The sequence below is a fragment of the Cydia splendana genome, chromosome 26, assembly GCF_910591565.1.
Source record: "Cydia splendana chromosome 26, ilCydSple1.2, whole genome shotgun sequence".
In the NCBI taxonomy this organism is placed as follows: domain Eukaryota; kingdom Metazoa; phylum Arthropoda; class Insecta; order Lepidoptera; family Tortricidae; genus Cydia; species Cydia splendana.
In genome coordinates this window covers 10,770,607-10,788,585 of record NC_085985.1, presented here as the reverse complement: position 1 = coordinate 10,788,585, position 17,979 = coordinate 10,770,607, and the positions used below count along the sequence as shown (strand labels likewise).

Sequence of the window (17,979 nt, the reverse complement as noted above, 5' to 3'; positions counted from 1 at the left end):
TTGTACCAAACGAGCAGGTACGAATGCGGCGGGAGTCAAACACTGGCCGCGAAGCACGATGGATGCCAGCACGAGTCGAAGGTCAAGCGGCTCAGCCTCGCTCCTACTGGTTACGTGGGCCGGACGGGTCACGATACCGCAGAAACAGACAGCACATTTTATCACAACCACAAAATAACCAAATGAGTGACCAACCAATCCGCGATCAAAATCATAACGTTACTCATAAATATTATGACGACTTCGAAGATAACAATAATGCTATTTCCCATACACAATCGCAACGCACTGTCAGCAATAATAACCCCGGGCGCGCAAACACAGGCACAGACACAGGTGGCTATTACGTAACGCGCTCCGGCCGGCAGGTCCATCCACCCGACCGTTTGTAATATATATATAAATATGTACCTAAGTATCATAAAAATACTACATCGTTAATGTCTAAAAGTATGTACCTACTAATATAAATATTGTTCCATAATTATAAAAATTGTATACGAGAAACACCTATAAGATGTTGGACAAAGTTACCGAATTAATAAACATTTGTACCTAATTAGACTAATTAGTATTAAAACTTTTCATGCCAATATACGTAATTGAATTTAATTATTATACAACTAGGCAGTTAATGCACCCATGCTTAATAAACTTACTGTTACACATATAATAAGTAGGATTAATACAATACATGTAAAAATAATGTTGAAATAAATAGTACATAGATAAATAGGCACTATAAAATATACAATTGTATTCGGCGGTACTAAAGGCTTGCAAATAAGTTAACTTAATTATTTAATGTAAAATATATATATATATATATATATATATATATATATACCTATATACAGAAAAAGAAAATTAAGTACAAATTATTTGGCATGTTATAATTATGTAATCATTCTGTTATCTTGTTAGGCTTTTGTAAAATAAAGTGTAACTAAGACAATCATAATCATTAGACCTAAGTATACTTACTCGTACCTATATCTATATCCCGTTGTGAAGAAGGGACATGTTGTATATGTAGGTAGATTAGGAATGCATGTACTGAGGGTAGGCTTGGTGAAAATAAATCAGTTCTCTTTGAGTTAGCATATGGAGTGTTTCATTGTACTTTTCCTAAACATTACCCCAATTCCCCATTAAACGGGACCCTATTACTAAGACTCCACTGCCCGTCTGTCTGTCACCAGGCTGTATCTCATGAACCATGACAGCTAGACAATTGAAATTTTCACAGATGATGTATTTCTGTTGCCGCTATAACAACAAATACTAAAAATAAAATAAGTATTTAACCTTTTGGACGCCAATGACCGATATATCCGCACCGCTGGTTCAACGTCAAAGACTGATTAATCAGTCACAGACCACAGATCAACATAGACCTATGTGCATATGCATAAACGTAGTATCAGGATTTATTTAAACTCTACCTATGTTATTTAATATCAGATTTTTTTTTATCTCTTTGTAACTTAGTAATACATAATATGTATGTTCAATTATAAAGATAAGTGTGTAATACAATAAGTGTACCTACTAATTTTATGATACTGACTGATACTGACAACATATGTACCTATTAACAGTATAAGTGCCTTGGCTGGAGCTGTAAACTTATACATAGTGTTTGAATAAAGAATAAAGTTCAATTTCAGTTTTGACACTTCGGTGACGTGGCGTCCGCGTGACAGCTTTTGCGTTTGACACGGCGTCGAAAAGGTTAAGTGGGGCTCCTAACAAACGTAATTCTTTGACGTTTTTGTGTAATGGCGCGTAACCCGTCGTGCGCGAGTCCGATCCGCACTTGGCCGGTTTTTTACACCTTACCTCAGCATCTTGCGACTTGGCGATGTCGACGAGAGTCTTCGCCGCGGGGTGTACAATGTCCAAGAGCTGAAACACAAAAGGATTCCCATTTAGTACACTAAATTTATCCTCGTTCCGCCCCCCATACAAAATAATAGCCAAGGAAATTAGAATCTTGTTGCATTTTCAATTGGGTTGACTTTCATTTGTTCGAGACAAATAAAATGCTACCTACTTTCTTTTTAATTAAGGTTGACATTCCATCGAAACTGAGTGTACATCCTAATATACATTGAGCGGCACGAGGTTAGGTCATTTAGCTTTCATCGCAGAATGTTCGTGCTTATACATAATCACAAAGAGAATTTGAAATAGAGAGTTACTGTCATGGTAAATTATGTAGCTACAGTACATTTACTGCCATCTTTCGACAGAAAATTAAAACGAGCGTAGGCTGAAGGTTATGGCGCCATCGCTCGAAAAGATTGCACCATACCTTTGGCCTAATGTCGAGTAAATGGCGTTAATATCAAAATTTAACAAGTTAACACATATCAGTTAAAGAATAAGGATCAAAGTCAAATGGCGTTCTAACAGTTTTAATCTTCTGTCGAAAGATGACAGTAAATTTACAGTGGCTACATAATTTACTTTGACAATCCGCTTCTATACACTCTATTCTCTTTGATGATCATAAGCCTTAGGGGCTATTCATAAATTACGTCATTTCAAATTAGGGGGGGGGGGGGGGGGTCTGGACATCGGATGACGGTAGCATGAAGTAGGAGGAAATGGGGTCATTTGAAGCATGATTTTTGGATGATTATAGGGGGGGGGGGGGTCAAAAATCGTCAAAAATCGATGACGTAATTTATGGACAGCCCCTTAGAGTCTACTACAGATGGTACAAGTCTGTTGTTGTGGAAACCAATAGGGAATATTACCACAGAATAAATAATAGTACTACCATACAGAAAGGACACTTCCTACAAAACCGAAGTTTCACAGCGATTCCGGGACGAATCATGCTGTCCCTTTCTAATGTATGGCACTTACCCATCCGGCTATTTAGGGTTGAAAAATTCAAGTCTTTATTTTATCTGTGGTCGTGCACGTAAAAGGAAGTCAAGTGGTGCCAACCCTAATAATTGCTCGGAGCCGAATGGAGCCGAGTTTGCCCGAAAGGAGGAGTGTCTCCCCACTGATATTACGAGTACATTTACACAAAACTGCATAGAGGGCGCTACTAGCACAAAGGCACAAACTGAGGGCTAAAATTTTTATTTCAAAGACTGATTCTTAGGCTCAATAGCAGAGGATAATTTTCAGGAGGAGGTTCAATAACCAGGGGCCTATTATTAGCGCCACTTGCACCATCCCACTGACCCGGGGTTAACCGGTTAAACGATTAACCCAGTGCCAAATTGTACTGGTAACCATGGTAACTCCAGGTTTAACCAGTTAACCTCGGGTTATTGGGATGGTGCAAGAGGCGCTTAGTGATTTTGTATGTAAAATCACTGATAGTATAAGCTTGTATTATACAATAGGCCCCAGGATTATACTCGTATACATAATATACATATAGACATAGAGAAAAAAATACATAGATTGCTCACTCCATACATCAGTTTGGGTACCAAAAATATTAGTATTTTAACAGTCGACATCTAGCATCGAGTAGCGGAATTATCAGTACTTTAAGTAGCAGTAGTAGTACTGTCAAGTGACAATAGATGTAGCACCGACCGGAAAGTCTTATTCGATGCTAGATGTCGACTATGAAAATACTAGTATTTTTGGTACCAAAACTGATGTATGGAGTGAGCACTCTTGTCTTACTATATTTCTCTATGATATAGATTATAGACAATACATACTTTCATGATGGTGGCTCCATCATTGGAGATGACTGCCTTGCCGCTGTGGTCCACAATGAGTTTGTCCATGCCGCGCGGCCCCAGTGTTGTGCGTACCTGAATAAACAAAATCTATTATAAAAAGTAATAATACACTAACTTTGAAGAACTTGGAAAAGGGCTCATTTAGACCATGCGAGTTTCATTACATTGCGGGTTTTGATCGGTCAGTTGTATTGGACTTGGACGTAACCAACAGTCCGCAATGTTAATAAAAGGGTCCATATTGGGTTGCATACTAGTTTAGGTCATATCTTGATGCGCATAACAACTTGTGTCATAATCATCATTGCGCATACAAATGAAAAGTCATATTATATTGTGTCATACATTTTCAGCCATAATATTTGATGACATACTCAGCAGTTGTCATAATTTTTTTGTGCATATAGGTTTTGATTATAATGAATCAAATGTCATACCAGCTAAAAGCATAATTATCGATATTTATAATGTTTTTACGTATAACGTTTTGTAGCATAATAATTTTCAACCATAATGGTTTACATAAATAATTTAAGAAACTAATTTTAGCTTCTCAACAACTCCTCGAATAAAACCTTTTCCCTAATCTCCGGCCAAACACTTAATTCGACGGAGCCCCGCTCACGCGGGGCTCCTATTTCTGCGTAGTTTGCCCTTCGGGCATCTAAAGCAACCTAACGAACCTAACCTACCTATTATGATTCGTTTCTTTTATGACCACTAACTATATGGCTTAATTTTTTATATCTACATTAATACTATGCACTGCAATACTTCGAACGAAAAACAATTATGGATATCAAGCAGATGACTTATAATTTTATGCGAATTAAATTAATGAGTACAAAAATTATGACAACTAATTTATGACAAAAACTCAGTTATGCTCTGGAATAATTCTGACTAAAGATTTTTATGACTTACAATTTTATACATAAAGTGTTATGACAATTAAAAATATGACAGAAGTTGTTATGCGACCAGAGGGAGTCCCTTAATAAAATCGCATGCGAGTTCGCGCGCCCTTAAAAAAGAGTTTTTATATTCGATAAGCCGAACTATTCGGCCGAATACGAACATTGGAAAATATGCCAAATACCGAATAATTACCGAATATTTGGTCCATTCTATAGTTCGTTTTTTTAGCATTATATATATATATATATATATATAAATATAATATAATATATATATATATATATATATATATATATATATATATAATATATATATATATATATATATAAAATATATATATAAATATAATATAATATATATATATATATATATATATATATATATATATATATATATATATATATATATATATATATATATATATATATATATATATATATATATAATGCTAAAAAAACGAACTATAGAATGGACCAAATATTCGGTAATTATTCGGTATTTGGCATATTTTCCAATGTTCGTATTCGGCCGAATAGTTCGGCTTATCGAATATAAAAACTCTTTTTTAAGGGCGCGCGAACTCGCATGCGATTTTATTAAGGGACTCCCTCTGGTCGCATAACAACTTCTGTCATATTTTTAATTGTCATAACACTTTATGTATAAAATTGTAAGTCATAAAAATCTTTAGTCAGAATTATTCCAGAGCATAACTGAGTTTTTGTCATAAATTAGTTGTCATAATTTTTGTACTCATTAATTTAATTCGCATAAAATTATAAGTCATCTGCTTGATATCCATAATTGTTTTTCGTTCGAAGTATTGCAGTGCATAGTATTAATGTAGATATAAAAAATTAAGCCATATAGTTAGTGGTCATAAAAGAAACGAATCATATATATATAAATATATATATATATATATATATATACTCTCCCGGCCGGTTTCGACCACGGCGACTGTTTCAGCTCCGTTGTTGTATGCGTTCGTGTGCTCGCATATGGCTCGCGTAGCCGATTTTATTTGCGAAGACCCGTGCGCATGACGGGCAGGAAAGCACACCATTGACGTAATTATACCTAATAGCCGCTGGTGGGCGGGCCTTCAGCTCATCCCGTCTGATATCGAGTTCCACAAGTCGACGGGATTCAAAGTCATTCGTTTGCTTAAAGACGAAAGATCTCCATACAGGGCGGTCGGCTGCCTGCTTCTCCCACAGAAGCGGATCAATGTTACAGGTCTTCATGTGGCGCTTAAGCACATCCTTATACCTGAGAAGTTGCCCGCCATGCTTTCGCTTGCCCTCCTCCAGCTCCGAGTAAAAGATGCGCTTAGCCACCCGACCCTCTGCCATCCTTGAAACGTGGCCGCCCCAACGAAGTTGTCGTCGCATAATATAAACTTCGATCCCACCCACTTTAGCTCTTCGCAAAACTTCGGTGTTCCGTACTCGATCGGACCAGCTGATGTTCAAGATTTTGCGAAGACATTTTAGGTGGAATCGGTCTAAAGTGCGGATGTGACGACGGTATATGGTCCACGTTTCCGAAGAATACAATATGTTAGGAAGCACAACAGCCATATATATGGAGATCTTTGTCGCCAATGTCAGGTCATGTGAACGGAAGACCTTTCCATCCAACTTACCAAACGCCGCAGCAGCGGCACCGATTCTGATGTTTATCTCAGCGTCAAGGTCGCACGTAGAAGTTACTGTGCTCCCCAGGTACCGGAACTTATCTACCTGTTTCAGCAAATCCTCCCCAAGTCTGACAGTCAGTGTCTCGCGACCATGGATGTCTAATGACATTACTTCCGTCTTTTTGACACTGATTTTCAGTCCAAACTTGCAGCAGGAATCGTGAAAGTCGGTCAAAAGTTGCTGTAGGTCACCAGGGGATTCCGCAATGAAGCACAAGTCATCCGCATACATGATCTCGGTGATCACAGCGTACGAGACCTTAGTGCGAGCCTTAAATCTGGCCAAGTTGAAAAGACTACCGTCAGTGCGGAAACGGATGCGAATTCCATTCGACGAGCTCTGCCTCTGCAAGACTTCACGGACAGCCACAGCAAAGTAGAGAGCAAAGAGTGTTGGCGCTAGGACGCAGCCTTGCTTCACCCCACAGGTAACGGGGAAGAAGCTAGACTCTTCGCCATCCACAGCAACGCAGCATTCCATATTGTCATGCAGAAGTCTCAGGAGTCGAACGAACTTATCAGTGCACCCTAACTTTCTTAGTACTATCCACAGAGCTTCACGGGGGACACTGTCGAACGCCTTCTCAAGGTCAACAAAGCAAAAGTACAGCCTTTGTCCCTGTTCCCTGCTTTTTTCCTGCAGTTGACGCAACGAGAAGATGGCTTCACAGGTACCCCGATTAGGACGGAAGCCAAACTGTGTTTCCGGCAGGATCTCTTCAGAGAGCTTTATAAGGCGGTTCAAGAGAACTCTGGCAAAGACTTTTCCAGGAACTGAGAGAAGCGAAATACCACGGTATGAGTTGCAGTCCGCACGGTCACCTTTGTTCTTGTAGAGGGCCTTAATTCGTGAAAGTTTAAAACTAGAGGGAACATGTTCTTCCTCCCACATACGAACAAAAAGTGCCCAAACAGACGAGTGCAACTTCTCACCTCCGTACTTCAGCAATTCACCTGGAATAGAGTCAATACCGACCGCACGCTTATTCTGCTGCTGTTTGATGGCAAGAACTAGGTACCTCGCCACGCGATAGAGGCTCGTCCAGCTCTATAACAGTGGAGAGCTGAGGTATTAAACTAATGTGCGATAGATCTGCTGTACGATCTACATTGAGCAAAGCGTTAAAATGTTCAGCCCATCTGTTCAGCACATCATCCCTAGTTTTCAGAAGACACTCACCATCGACTGACTTCAGCGGTATCTTAGCATGGGAGTTTGTGCCGATTAGCTTTCTGACCTCCCCATAAAACTCTCCGAGCTGGTTTGAGTCAGCAAGCCACTGCATATGACGAGCCTTGTTCTGCCACCATCTTTCTTTGGTTTCACGGCATAGTTTTCTCAACTCCAGTTCACTACGTCTAATATCTCCATCTCGACGCTCTCTTCTATGCTCTCGTAGGAGACGACGGTGTTCGTGCAATGCCTCTGTCAGAACACTGTCATTTTTGTCAAACCAGTCCTCATTTTTACGGACTGCTAGACCAAGCGTAGTTTCTGCTGCGACCAAAATATGAGAGCACAGAGACTCCCAGAGAGCATCGACATTCAAAGTCTCATCAATCGGCGACGGAAGCACACAGGACAAGATTTCGGCATAGTTCTTCCTTACCTCTGGATCTTCTAGTCTATCAATATTTGTGCATATAGGTTTATTTCTGCCGGATCTTCGAGGGCGATGAAGGTAAAGAGATAGTTTGATGACAACAAGCCGATGATCCGTCCAACAGTGCGCACCACGCATGACTCGAGTGACCTGGACCTGGGAAAAATCCCTATTTCTCACAATAGCATAGTCTATTAAATGCCAATGCTTGGATCTCGGGTGCATCCACGTCGTCTTGTGCTTGGCAGGCAGTCTGAACATAGTGTTAGTGATTGCGAGATCATATTGTGCACACAAGCTAAGCAGCAGCTGACCATTGCTGTTCATATTACCGACTCCGTGTCTGCCAAGCACATTAGGCCAAGCTTCAAAGTCACGTCTAACTCTGGCATTAAAATCGCCTAGTAGAAGGATCTGCTCCCTAGCACTTATACGGTCGAGACATTGTGTCAATTCCTCATAAAATCTATCCTTAATCTCATCAGATTTGTCAAGCGTTGGAGCATAGACACTGATGATATTGAGGTAGTTGTCATTATCGAGGTGTAGGCGCAGTGTGGTAACGCGATCAGAAATATGGACGGGGTATTCCCGTAACGTACCTACAAGACCATTCTTTACCGCAAATCCGACCCCTGACCTTCGGGGCTCAGAAGAATCTGTACCTTTCCAAAAGAAAGTATAACCTCCTCCGTTTTCTACCAGCTCTCCTTCGTCGGCAAGATGTGTCTCGCTGATGGCAGCCACGTCCACATTGTATCGGCCGAGTTCCCGAGCTACTATCGCGGTCTTTCTTTCAGGACAGGTATTCTCATTGCGGTCAAGAAGTGTTCGCACGTTCCACGCGCCAAATGTCATTTTTTGCTTTTGGACAGTCTTTTTTCTTATGTTGCGTCGACCACGATTCAAATGATGCGGAGGCAGCCGCGGTTACTACCATCCCTTGTTGAAGGGTGAGCTTTTTTTAGGGCACCTTTTCTAGCCCCCTCCCCGGCTAAGCAGGGAAAGCAGTGCCTCCCTAAATAGGGCTGCTTTGTCACCCTGGGTGCTGCCGAATCCTCTCTGTCACCCCAGTGCAGAGCGAAAGCGACCACAGCGCATACTGCGCCCCCAGGGACGCCAGTGTGCAGGCATCAGACAAAGCCCGGCTTGCATCAAACCGAACCTCTCTACCTCAACCCATCGCCATTGGACTTTGTGTATGATCGGAGTCCTTTTTCAGAAACAGTCAGGTGCGCAGGAAATATTAAGGTGCACAAGCGTACGCGCAAACGCAGATGCACACTCTTGTCGTCACCCATCTTGACCCAGTGGAGCGGAAAACCGATACGACCGGAGATGGGGTCAGATGCTGTGTCTGACCGATGATAACTATGCCCTCTATCATCGCTCTAGGCCATCCACCTTGCCTTGTTATCCCGCCGGGTCCACCAAACTCGACTGGCATTATTAGCATTAGAAATAAGGTAGTAGCAGTAGAAATAAGGTAAACAATCTTGATGTGTCTTTTAATTGAATAACACGTTTTAAAAATAAGTCACGGCAAATATGTAACAATTATGAGTCTAATACAATCATTTATATTCTTCTGGTTTCATAAGTAATAGTTACTGATTTTTAAAAAGCGTTTTTCAATTAAAAGACACATCAAGATTGTTTACCTTTTTTCTAATGCTAAAAAAACGAACTATAGAATGGACCAAATATTCGGTAATTATTCGGTATTCAGCATATTTTCTAATGTTCGTATTCGGCCGAATAGTTCGGCTTATTGAATATAAAGATCGCTCACCTTCTTTATAATGATAAAAAAATGAAGTATAACTTTGAAGAACTTGAATAAGGGCTCATTTAGACGATGCGAGAACTCGCATGCGAGTTTCATTACATTGCGGGTTTTGATCAGCCGGAATTGGACGTAACCAACGCTGGTGGCCTAGCGGTAAGAGCGTGCGACGCTGGTGGCCTAGCGGTAAGAGCGTGCGACTTTCAATCCGGAGGTCGCGGGTTCGAACCCCGGCTCGTACCAATGAGTTTTTCGGAACTTATGTACGAAATGTCATTTGATATTTGCCAGTCGCTTTTCGGTGAAGGAAAACACCGTGAGGAAACCGGACTAATCCCAATAAGGCCTAGTTTCCCCTCTGGGTTGGAAGGTCAGATGGCAGTCGCTTTCGTAAAAGCTAGTGCCTACGTCAAATCATGGGATTAGTTGTCAAGCCGACCCCAGGCTTCCATGAGCCGTGGCAAAATGCCGGGATAACGCGAGGAAGAAGAAGAAGTAGTAAGAAGTATTAAATATATTAAAAACGGGTCACTCACGTATTTTAAGTCGAAAAATAATAAAATAATATTTAATGTCTGTGTCTCACGGAAGTTTTGTTATTAAAATCTACAGGGTGGCCCAAGAATATGGTGACAAAACATTTTTACCGGCGTATATTGTTGATTACTTTCACAAATACGTACGCGAGTGGAATAAATTGCCAGAAACAGTGATATGTGCTCCTTCAGTGAACAGTTTCAAAAACAGACTTGACAAACACTTAAAACAAAAAAAATTAACAATAATCGTTAAAAAAAAAACAAGTGCAGTGATATACACGCATCAGCTTTCAGCTGCTAGTGTATTAAACAATATAATAATAATAAATGTGTGTAATTGTTAAAGTTTAACAATAAACCCATGTAAGGCCCAGTGCCTAACAAAGCCCACGTTTTAAATATTAGATCCTTTGTACAAAAACGGTTACAGTTAGTATTAAACACTGTTTTTTAAGTCAAAGCTAAAGAAACGGAACCGTCTCATACCTGACCGCGAAGTGCATACGCGCCCTTAAAAAAGAATTTGTATATTCGATAAGCTGAACTATTCGGCCGAATACGAACATTGAAAAATATGCCGAAAGGCCTGGCCACAAAATTGTGTGACTGGCTTCAGCTAAGGCGACAACCATAGGTGGAATCAAAGGTCTGATCGCTGTGTGTCGGCCCAACCTGTGGTTGTCGCCTTAGCCGAAGCCAGTAGCGCAATGTTGTGGCTAGGCCGGAATACTGAATATTCGGCCCATCTCTAGTCTGAAATAAAGCTCACCGCATCAACAACAAGCTGGCATGCATTGATGTTGGAGATCAGCTGCGGACGTCCCTGCGACTGGTCCGTACCCTCCTTCAGAACTAGGATCTGCGGTTGCTGTGGATAAAACATTAAGATTTTAAATTTAAATAAATTAATACAGAAATTAATTTTGTATCAAGCAGAAACATCTGCGAATGATGATATAAGGCTTAGAAACAATTTTTTTTTTAAATGGGATTTGTAGTAACAATGTCACCCCCGTAATGAGATCTAACAGTAATGCCCACTTTCCACTGCGAGTGGTACAAGCTCCGTACGGAGTCCGTTTAACTCGCAATGGCGAATTGCATATAAGTGCTTCCACTGAATAAGAGTGAGCGGAGCTGACTAAACGAGTTCAAAGAGTCACAAAAGTGGTCGCTGTCTGTGTTCCTATTTCAATATTAGTTATTCTGTATTCACACTCTTTGAAAGTTCAGTCAAATTAGTTTGAATAATAAGTTTAATAATAACTAAAATTGTTTTTAGTGGGTGTATGTTTCTTAAAATTCTATATCTGCTGGGACATCTACAAATTTCTGAAAATATGAGCAATTCAGAGAGGAATTTTATCAGAATGAATACTGAATAATCTGAAATGTAAACAGTGCCCAAAACCTCAAAATTTAAAAAAGGTGTTTACAGTAATAATGCACCTTAACTTTTTTTATGACAAGATTATTAAAATGCAGCAATATCTTACTTACAATTATTGCTACTGTTCTGATGAATAAAAGCTAAAATTTCTATTATATGTAGGTTATACTCAATAGTATATAAATTTAAGGATAAATAAGATAAATTTAAGGTTCGTGTAGTATTTAAATTATGTATTACGACTGATAGTAATCCGTTGTAGTAAAATATATGCAGTTTTTGTTATATTTCTGTAAAAAACCTTAAATCACATGAACACCTGTGAGGGTGAATCATAGACAAGCCTTTATTTTGCGGTATATATAACCAAAAACTTTAAGTAATATGAAATTTTGAACTATAACTATGTATGGAGATTACCGACCATGTTTTATATTAAGTAGATATGCTTTATCACACGAAATTATCACTAATTACGCACAAAAAACACAGAAATACGAATACTTCTAGAGAATCACAGAAATGGTTTTAAGACACTTTTTCTAAGATAAATACACCAAAGGCACTACAAATAATTGTTGAAGCAGAAAATTTACACATTATATAATTGTTAGATAGCATTCAAATCACGGAATATCTTAAGATTAAAGTAATAAAAACAAATTTAAATACCATTTTGGATTTCTAGCAATCAACAATCCAATTTCAAAACTGACAATGCCTTGACACTAGTTGACACTGACAGTTCGGCTGGCTGATCATAGGCAAGATAGAGTGTCGTTCCTTAAGCCCCCTCCAGACTATGCGCGTGAATCGCGGGCGAAGCCGCGAACGCGAGTGTGAGTCGATTTTTGCAGACATTTCGCCCGCGATTCACGCGCATAGTCTGGAGGGGGCTATAGGGTGGTATTCCACCATGATTCACCTGTCCAATTTCTTTGACCAATGTGTATTTGCATCACACATTCTGCTTAGTGAGAAAGTGAGACGCAAGACACATTGGACCATGAAATTGGATAGGTGAAATACTAACCTTATTCATTAATCATATGGCATGTTTTTACAAAATAGTCGTTCCTTAATGACTCTCTCCCTAGCTCTCCCTGCACAATGCAAAACCAAACATATTTTTTTAGAAAAGTATGTCTAATTATATTCAACATACTATTTTTTTATTATCGTTTTCCATTGTGTAATGAATGGTATAAAGTTATATACAGTTTAAAGGGAGAAACAAAGAATAAAACGGAAACAACGATTCATAATCGAATGAATTAAAATTATAACGAAACGTTATCCGTTAATAACTAGGTACATCACTATAACTCTATAGTCTATGATTCGGCGTTTGGTTGACGCCTTTTCATTTCCTGACATTCTTGTCTGTGACTGCCTTGCTGTCTTTTGAAGAAATGAAAATTGCGTTTTATAACTAGGCAAAAATAATTTTCTTGTTATCATTTAAAGTGAAAAACCTAAGAAGATGAACCGTCAAGTGGATGTAAAAGCGCTAGTGTCCCACATAGTGAGAGGCGATGGCTTGGACAAATGTCGAATTTGTATGGGAGACACCACCGAAGGCCAGGTTTATCTCGGCGACACGGTCATGATGGATGGAGAACGACCGGTCTCGCTTGCTGAACTACTGGAAATAATCACAGGCATCGAGGTACGTTTGTTATTCTTTATTTTTTCGTAAACTTCCATTTCAATCGAGATGGCTTCTGCGACGAACGGAACGGCGTCATTCCCTCCATTTTGAATCAAAATGGCCGCCTGTTTCATTATCTTATATTTTATAAATCTAATTTTATACAAATTCCTTTACATTAGGATGCCATTATGATTGAAATAGAAGCTTTACGAACATAATTTAATTATATTCTAAACATAATTAGCATTTAACTGACTTACATGCCATTTATTGCTCGGAATGTTTATTCGCGTTTATGAGGATAGCCGGCGACCATGACGCAAGCTTACAATTTAACCTAATTTTTATTATTATCAAATTGACAAAGACCATCAATGATAAAAATCACGATTACACTGTAGTTTATTGAAATGAATACTTGCATATACGATATTAGGTTAGAATTTTATTTTATCTACCAATATTAACAAGCAAAATCTAAAGGATGAACATGGGCGAACATTGTGGCCATTTGACTAGACCGGTGGTTGCAGGTTCCGCTGGAGGAGGACTTTCCTGCCGGCCTGTGCACCGAATGTGCTCAGAGAGCCATGGATGCTGCCAGCTTCCGAACGCTGTGCAGGCAAGCCGCTAGCCAATGGGACTCCACTCTACAGCTCCTCACTAACTACTTACCGACCAAGTATAAAGATAAAACCATGTACATCATTATGAAGAATGATGAAATCTCTATAGCTAACAATCCAAGAGGTAAACCAGATAAACATGAGAAAATTACTTCACAAATAGAGCAAAAAGAGGTGCAGGTTAGAGATGTAAAGCATAAATGTCAATGTCCAGACTGTGGAAAGAAATTCGCATATGCACAACATCTCTATTTACATTTAAAGGAGTCTATGGACTTTAAGCGTGCCTGCTATGTTTGTGCTAAAATCATGACTAGAGATGAATTGATTCTGCATTTAATAACTGCTCATCAGCTGGGTACTTATGATTGTAAGAAGTGTCCAGCTTTGTTCAAGTCCCGTAAGTTTCTGATTCGGCATACGGAGCAGGCGCATAGTCCTGGAGCTTGCACATGCGGTGATTGTGGACGTAGCTTTAAATCTAGGCCAGCTTTCAACGCTCACCTATCAGTCCACTCTGTCAAAACATGTCCAGGTTGTGATAAAATATTCAGAAACCAAACATGCTACTTACATCATGTGAAGAAATGCTGCGATTTAGACATTAGTAGGAAGACTCATCAGACGAAGCATAAAGTTACTATAGAAGTTAAGAATAAGACGAGCGAGAGGAGAACTAGAGTGGGCCTTCGAGGGGCAGCGGATAAAGAATGCATTTGTGATTATTGCGGGAAGAAACTAGCAGGGAAGAAGTTTATAACGGCACATATACAGATAGTACATCTTAAAAACACGCACAGACCTTGCCCTTATTGTGGTAAATTTCTTGCCTCTGCCCATATGGGTGAACACCTCAAGAAACATGAGGTTGAAACTATATTCACCTGTGAACACTGTGGTATAGTATTAAAAACCAAGCTAGGTTACGTTCAGCATATTCGTCTCCATACTGGCGAGAAGCCTTACGCTTGTAAATATTGCGGTGAAACTTTTTCAGCATCTTCAAGAAGATCAGAGCATATACGTAAAGCTCACAAAATGCCTATTACTGTACTGAAATATGCTTGTGATTACTGCCCGGCGCGCTTCCAGCTCCCATACAAACTTAGAAATCATGTGTCCACTGTTCACAATAAGGAGGACAAAGCAGCAGTCCCATTTTCTTGTAAGATTTGTATGGAAAAGTTCAGCAGTTGCAGAGGGCTGACACACCATAGTAGGAAGCATCAGAAGGAGGGTGCGGTTGATTTTAAAGTCTATAGCCAACCTAAAACTCTTAGCAAGCCTAGGATACTAAAATAATATATCATGTTTACTCTATGTTCTAAGTTGTATATTCGTTTTATATCAGCTTTAAAATTGTTTTTTTTTTATTAGTTTTCAATTAGTCCTACCTACCTATGTATCATCTAAGTGGACCTTACCTACTGATTTAAATTAATGTGTTATTTTTGAATATAGGAATGAATTTACTTTTGAATTATTATTTATTTTGACTACATTAATATTAAGATAAATCTTCAATTATAAAACAGACTTCGGTTCGGAAAACCATAACTCGATCGTAAATCTAAAAACTTACCAAAAAAAATTAAAAATCCGTATTTTCCTCTAGATTTTTGTGGCCTTGCTCTATTAAAGGATGACCGCAGAATAATACAAGGATGAATTGTTAAAATATTGCACATAGTTAAGGAACTGAAATTAGTCTTAAGTTAACTGATTCCGTTTAGTTACGACATTGAGCAGTTTATATTTAAGTTACATGCATGAAAGTGTGTTGGCAGTTGGCATATAGTACACCCAAGGCCAAAAGTATAGAAACAACGTTGTTTTCTTTAATGTCTCATGTATCTATCTTTGTTGTATATTTGTATCCTAAAATTTGCATTAAAAAATATTGAAAATTCCCACTACATATCAAAATTAATTAATTTTACCATATTGTTTTCAAATTGTCAATGAATAATATAAAATTAAACTTTTCTATCAAAGTATAAGCTTGTTTCCATACTTTTGGCCTTGGGTGTATAAACTTGTGTGTGTATGAAATATGAATTAAGTACAATATTATATTATATAATACAATACAATTTACATGGTTAGTTTTCGTAACACAATGGAATCAATTAACTTACAACTAATTACAGGACCTTAACGACACTTAACAACATTCAGTCAAGTGTAAAAATATGAGTGTATCGCTGACATAAGAGCTATGGGACATATTTTTGAGATGATTTGTGGACGCATATGTTTACACTTGACTACAATTTTTTTGCAATTCACCCGACAAGCCTTACTGTCTAACAAAGCTACGTTACATCTCCATAATCATTCCACCCTAACTCTCTTTCGGCTCCAAGATTACAGTTCGCGCATCATACGCTTCACTCATCTATGTTATATATTACTACAGTGCCAATCGCTGCATCTCAAAACGGACACGCTCCGATCAAGACCCTGAAATCATTGAATTAATGTTAATGGGAAGACTAATTATTTGTGTGAAAATGTGCAGAACAGTTAAGCGTTGACAGAGCCTATTGTTCTAGGTGGAGACGTCGCCCCTCCTGCCCAACAGGATCTGCGGAACCTGCGTCAACACTGTCACCCCCACCATCTCCCTCATTGAATACCTCAGAGACTCGCACAGAAAATGGACAGACGCCTCCAACTACCTACACCAGATAGAGTTCAAGGAAAACGTTAAAACAGCTTACATAGTTGTAGATAATGACGTCAAAGATATAACTACTTATACAGAGAATGTGAAGAGAGGTCAGCCGGAGGACATTTTGAAGCATCTCAAGAAACGAAAGCAGCAACAGAACGCTGTTAAGAGGAGAAATGAGTTAGAGAGACAATTGCGAGACTCGGAAATTAATACTGGTCTCAAATGCCCTGAGTGCGAAAAAAGTTTTCTTTGCGTATACAAGTATAACATGCATATGAGGTATTATGATAAACGAGCGTGCGTACATTGCAAAGAACTTATTAAAGTTGAGGATTTACAAGATCATTATAAAGAACATGGCGTATCTACTATGCAATGTGATATATGCTATGAAACTTTTAAGAGACTGGATGCTTTCTTAAAACACAAAGTTACTTATCACAGTAAGGGGCCGTATTTCTGCTATATATGCAAGCTGTCATATAGAGATCCCCACCACTTGGCGTCTCATATGACAAGCAAACATGAGCCTAGAATCTGTTTAGCTTGTGACAAAAAATTCTCAAACGTGTACTGTTTCAGAATACACTCAAGAAAGTGTAAGAACTCACAAAGAAAAGGCGGCGTGTTCATTTGTGATATCTGCGCTAAAGTGTACAGCTCAAAATACGCCTTAAAAGTCCATTTAGAGTATATCCACATGAACAAAGAGCATTCCCACCAATGTGAACATTGCGGGAAAGTCTTCCATAGCGCGATTCATCTCTCAGAGCATAGCAACAAGCATAACAGGGTTCCGGACAGATTCGTTTGCAACATTTGTGGAGTGCCGATGAGCACTCGCCGCGGATACCAGAGGCATTATAAGCGGCATCTTAAAAACCCTAACTATGTGCCTAGGGGACTAAAAAATACGGGGAAAAGGAAGGAGAGGTATAAATGCGAGTTTTGTGACGTGAAGTTTGGTCTGTTCACTCGTTTGAGAGAGCATGTGATGCACGACCACGCCATTTATACAGAGTTTGGATGGGAATAAATGATGACTTGTAAATGTTGTATTTATTACCTTTTTGTGAACAAGTTGACGTGTAGAAATGCCGTAAAGTCAGCAGCAAAGTTTCTAAGCTGGCCAGGTGTTCAAAATGATCTTGACGCGACTTTGTTGTTGCTCTTATGAGCGTGTCAAGGTCATTTTGAACACCTCGCCCGCTTAGCAACTTCTGCTGCTGACTGTACCCTAGCAGCCAAATAGCTAGATCGCCTAGGTTTTTGTTATTTCGTGTTTAGTCTATAAGTTTTAATTAGAAATAAACACTTTTTTTTGGTCCTGAATATTTTTTCTAGATTTTTTTTCGTAG

At 39.0% G+C, this 17,979-nt stretch overlaps 2 protein-coding genes across 2 annotated transcripts in view; one reads left to right on the top strand and one right to left on the bottom strand.

Moving 5' to 3' along the window:
* LOC134803439 (T-complex protein 1 subunit eta) overlaps window positions 1–12,433 on the bottom strand; it is a 53,622-nt gene extending 41,189 nt beyond the window's left edge. The window contains exons 1-4 of the mRNA XM_063776257.1: window positions 12,337–12,433; window positions 11,044–11,142; window positions 3,702–3,797; window positions 1,843–1,908 (exon numbers count right to left, since the gene is read on the bottom strand). Of these exons, the coding sequence (XP_063632327.1) occupies window positions 1,843–1,908; window positions 3,702–3,797; window positions 11,044–11,142; window positions 12,337–12,339 (264 nt within the window). The 5' untranslated portion in view covers window positions 12,340–12,433. The remainder of the gene's footprint in view (window positions 1–1,842; window positions 1,909–3,701; window positions 3,798–11,043; window positions 11,143–12,336) is intronic.
* Window positions 12,434–12,988: 555 nt separating this feature from the next.
* Window positions 12,989–17,979, top strand: part of LOC134803594 (zinc finger protein Xfin-like) — a 29,507-nt gene continuing 24,516 nt past the window's right edge. Inside the window, exons 1-4 of the mRNA XM_063776395.1 lie at window positions 12,989–13,333; window positions 13,852–15,243; window positions 16,500–16,798; window positions 17,204–17,363. Coding sequence (XP_063632465.1) covers window positions 13,148–13,333; window positions 13,852–15,243; window positions 16,500–16,798; window positions 17,204–17,363 — 2,037 coding nt within the window. The 5' untranslated portion in view covers window positions 12,989–13,147. The remainder of the gene's footprint in view (window positions 13,334–13,851; window positions 15,244–16,499; window positions 16,799–17,203; window positions 17,364–17,979) is intronic.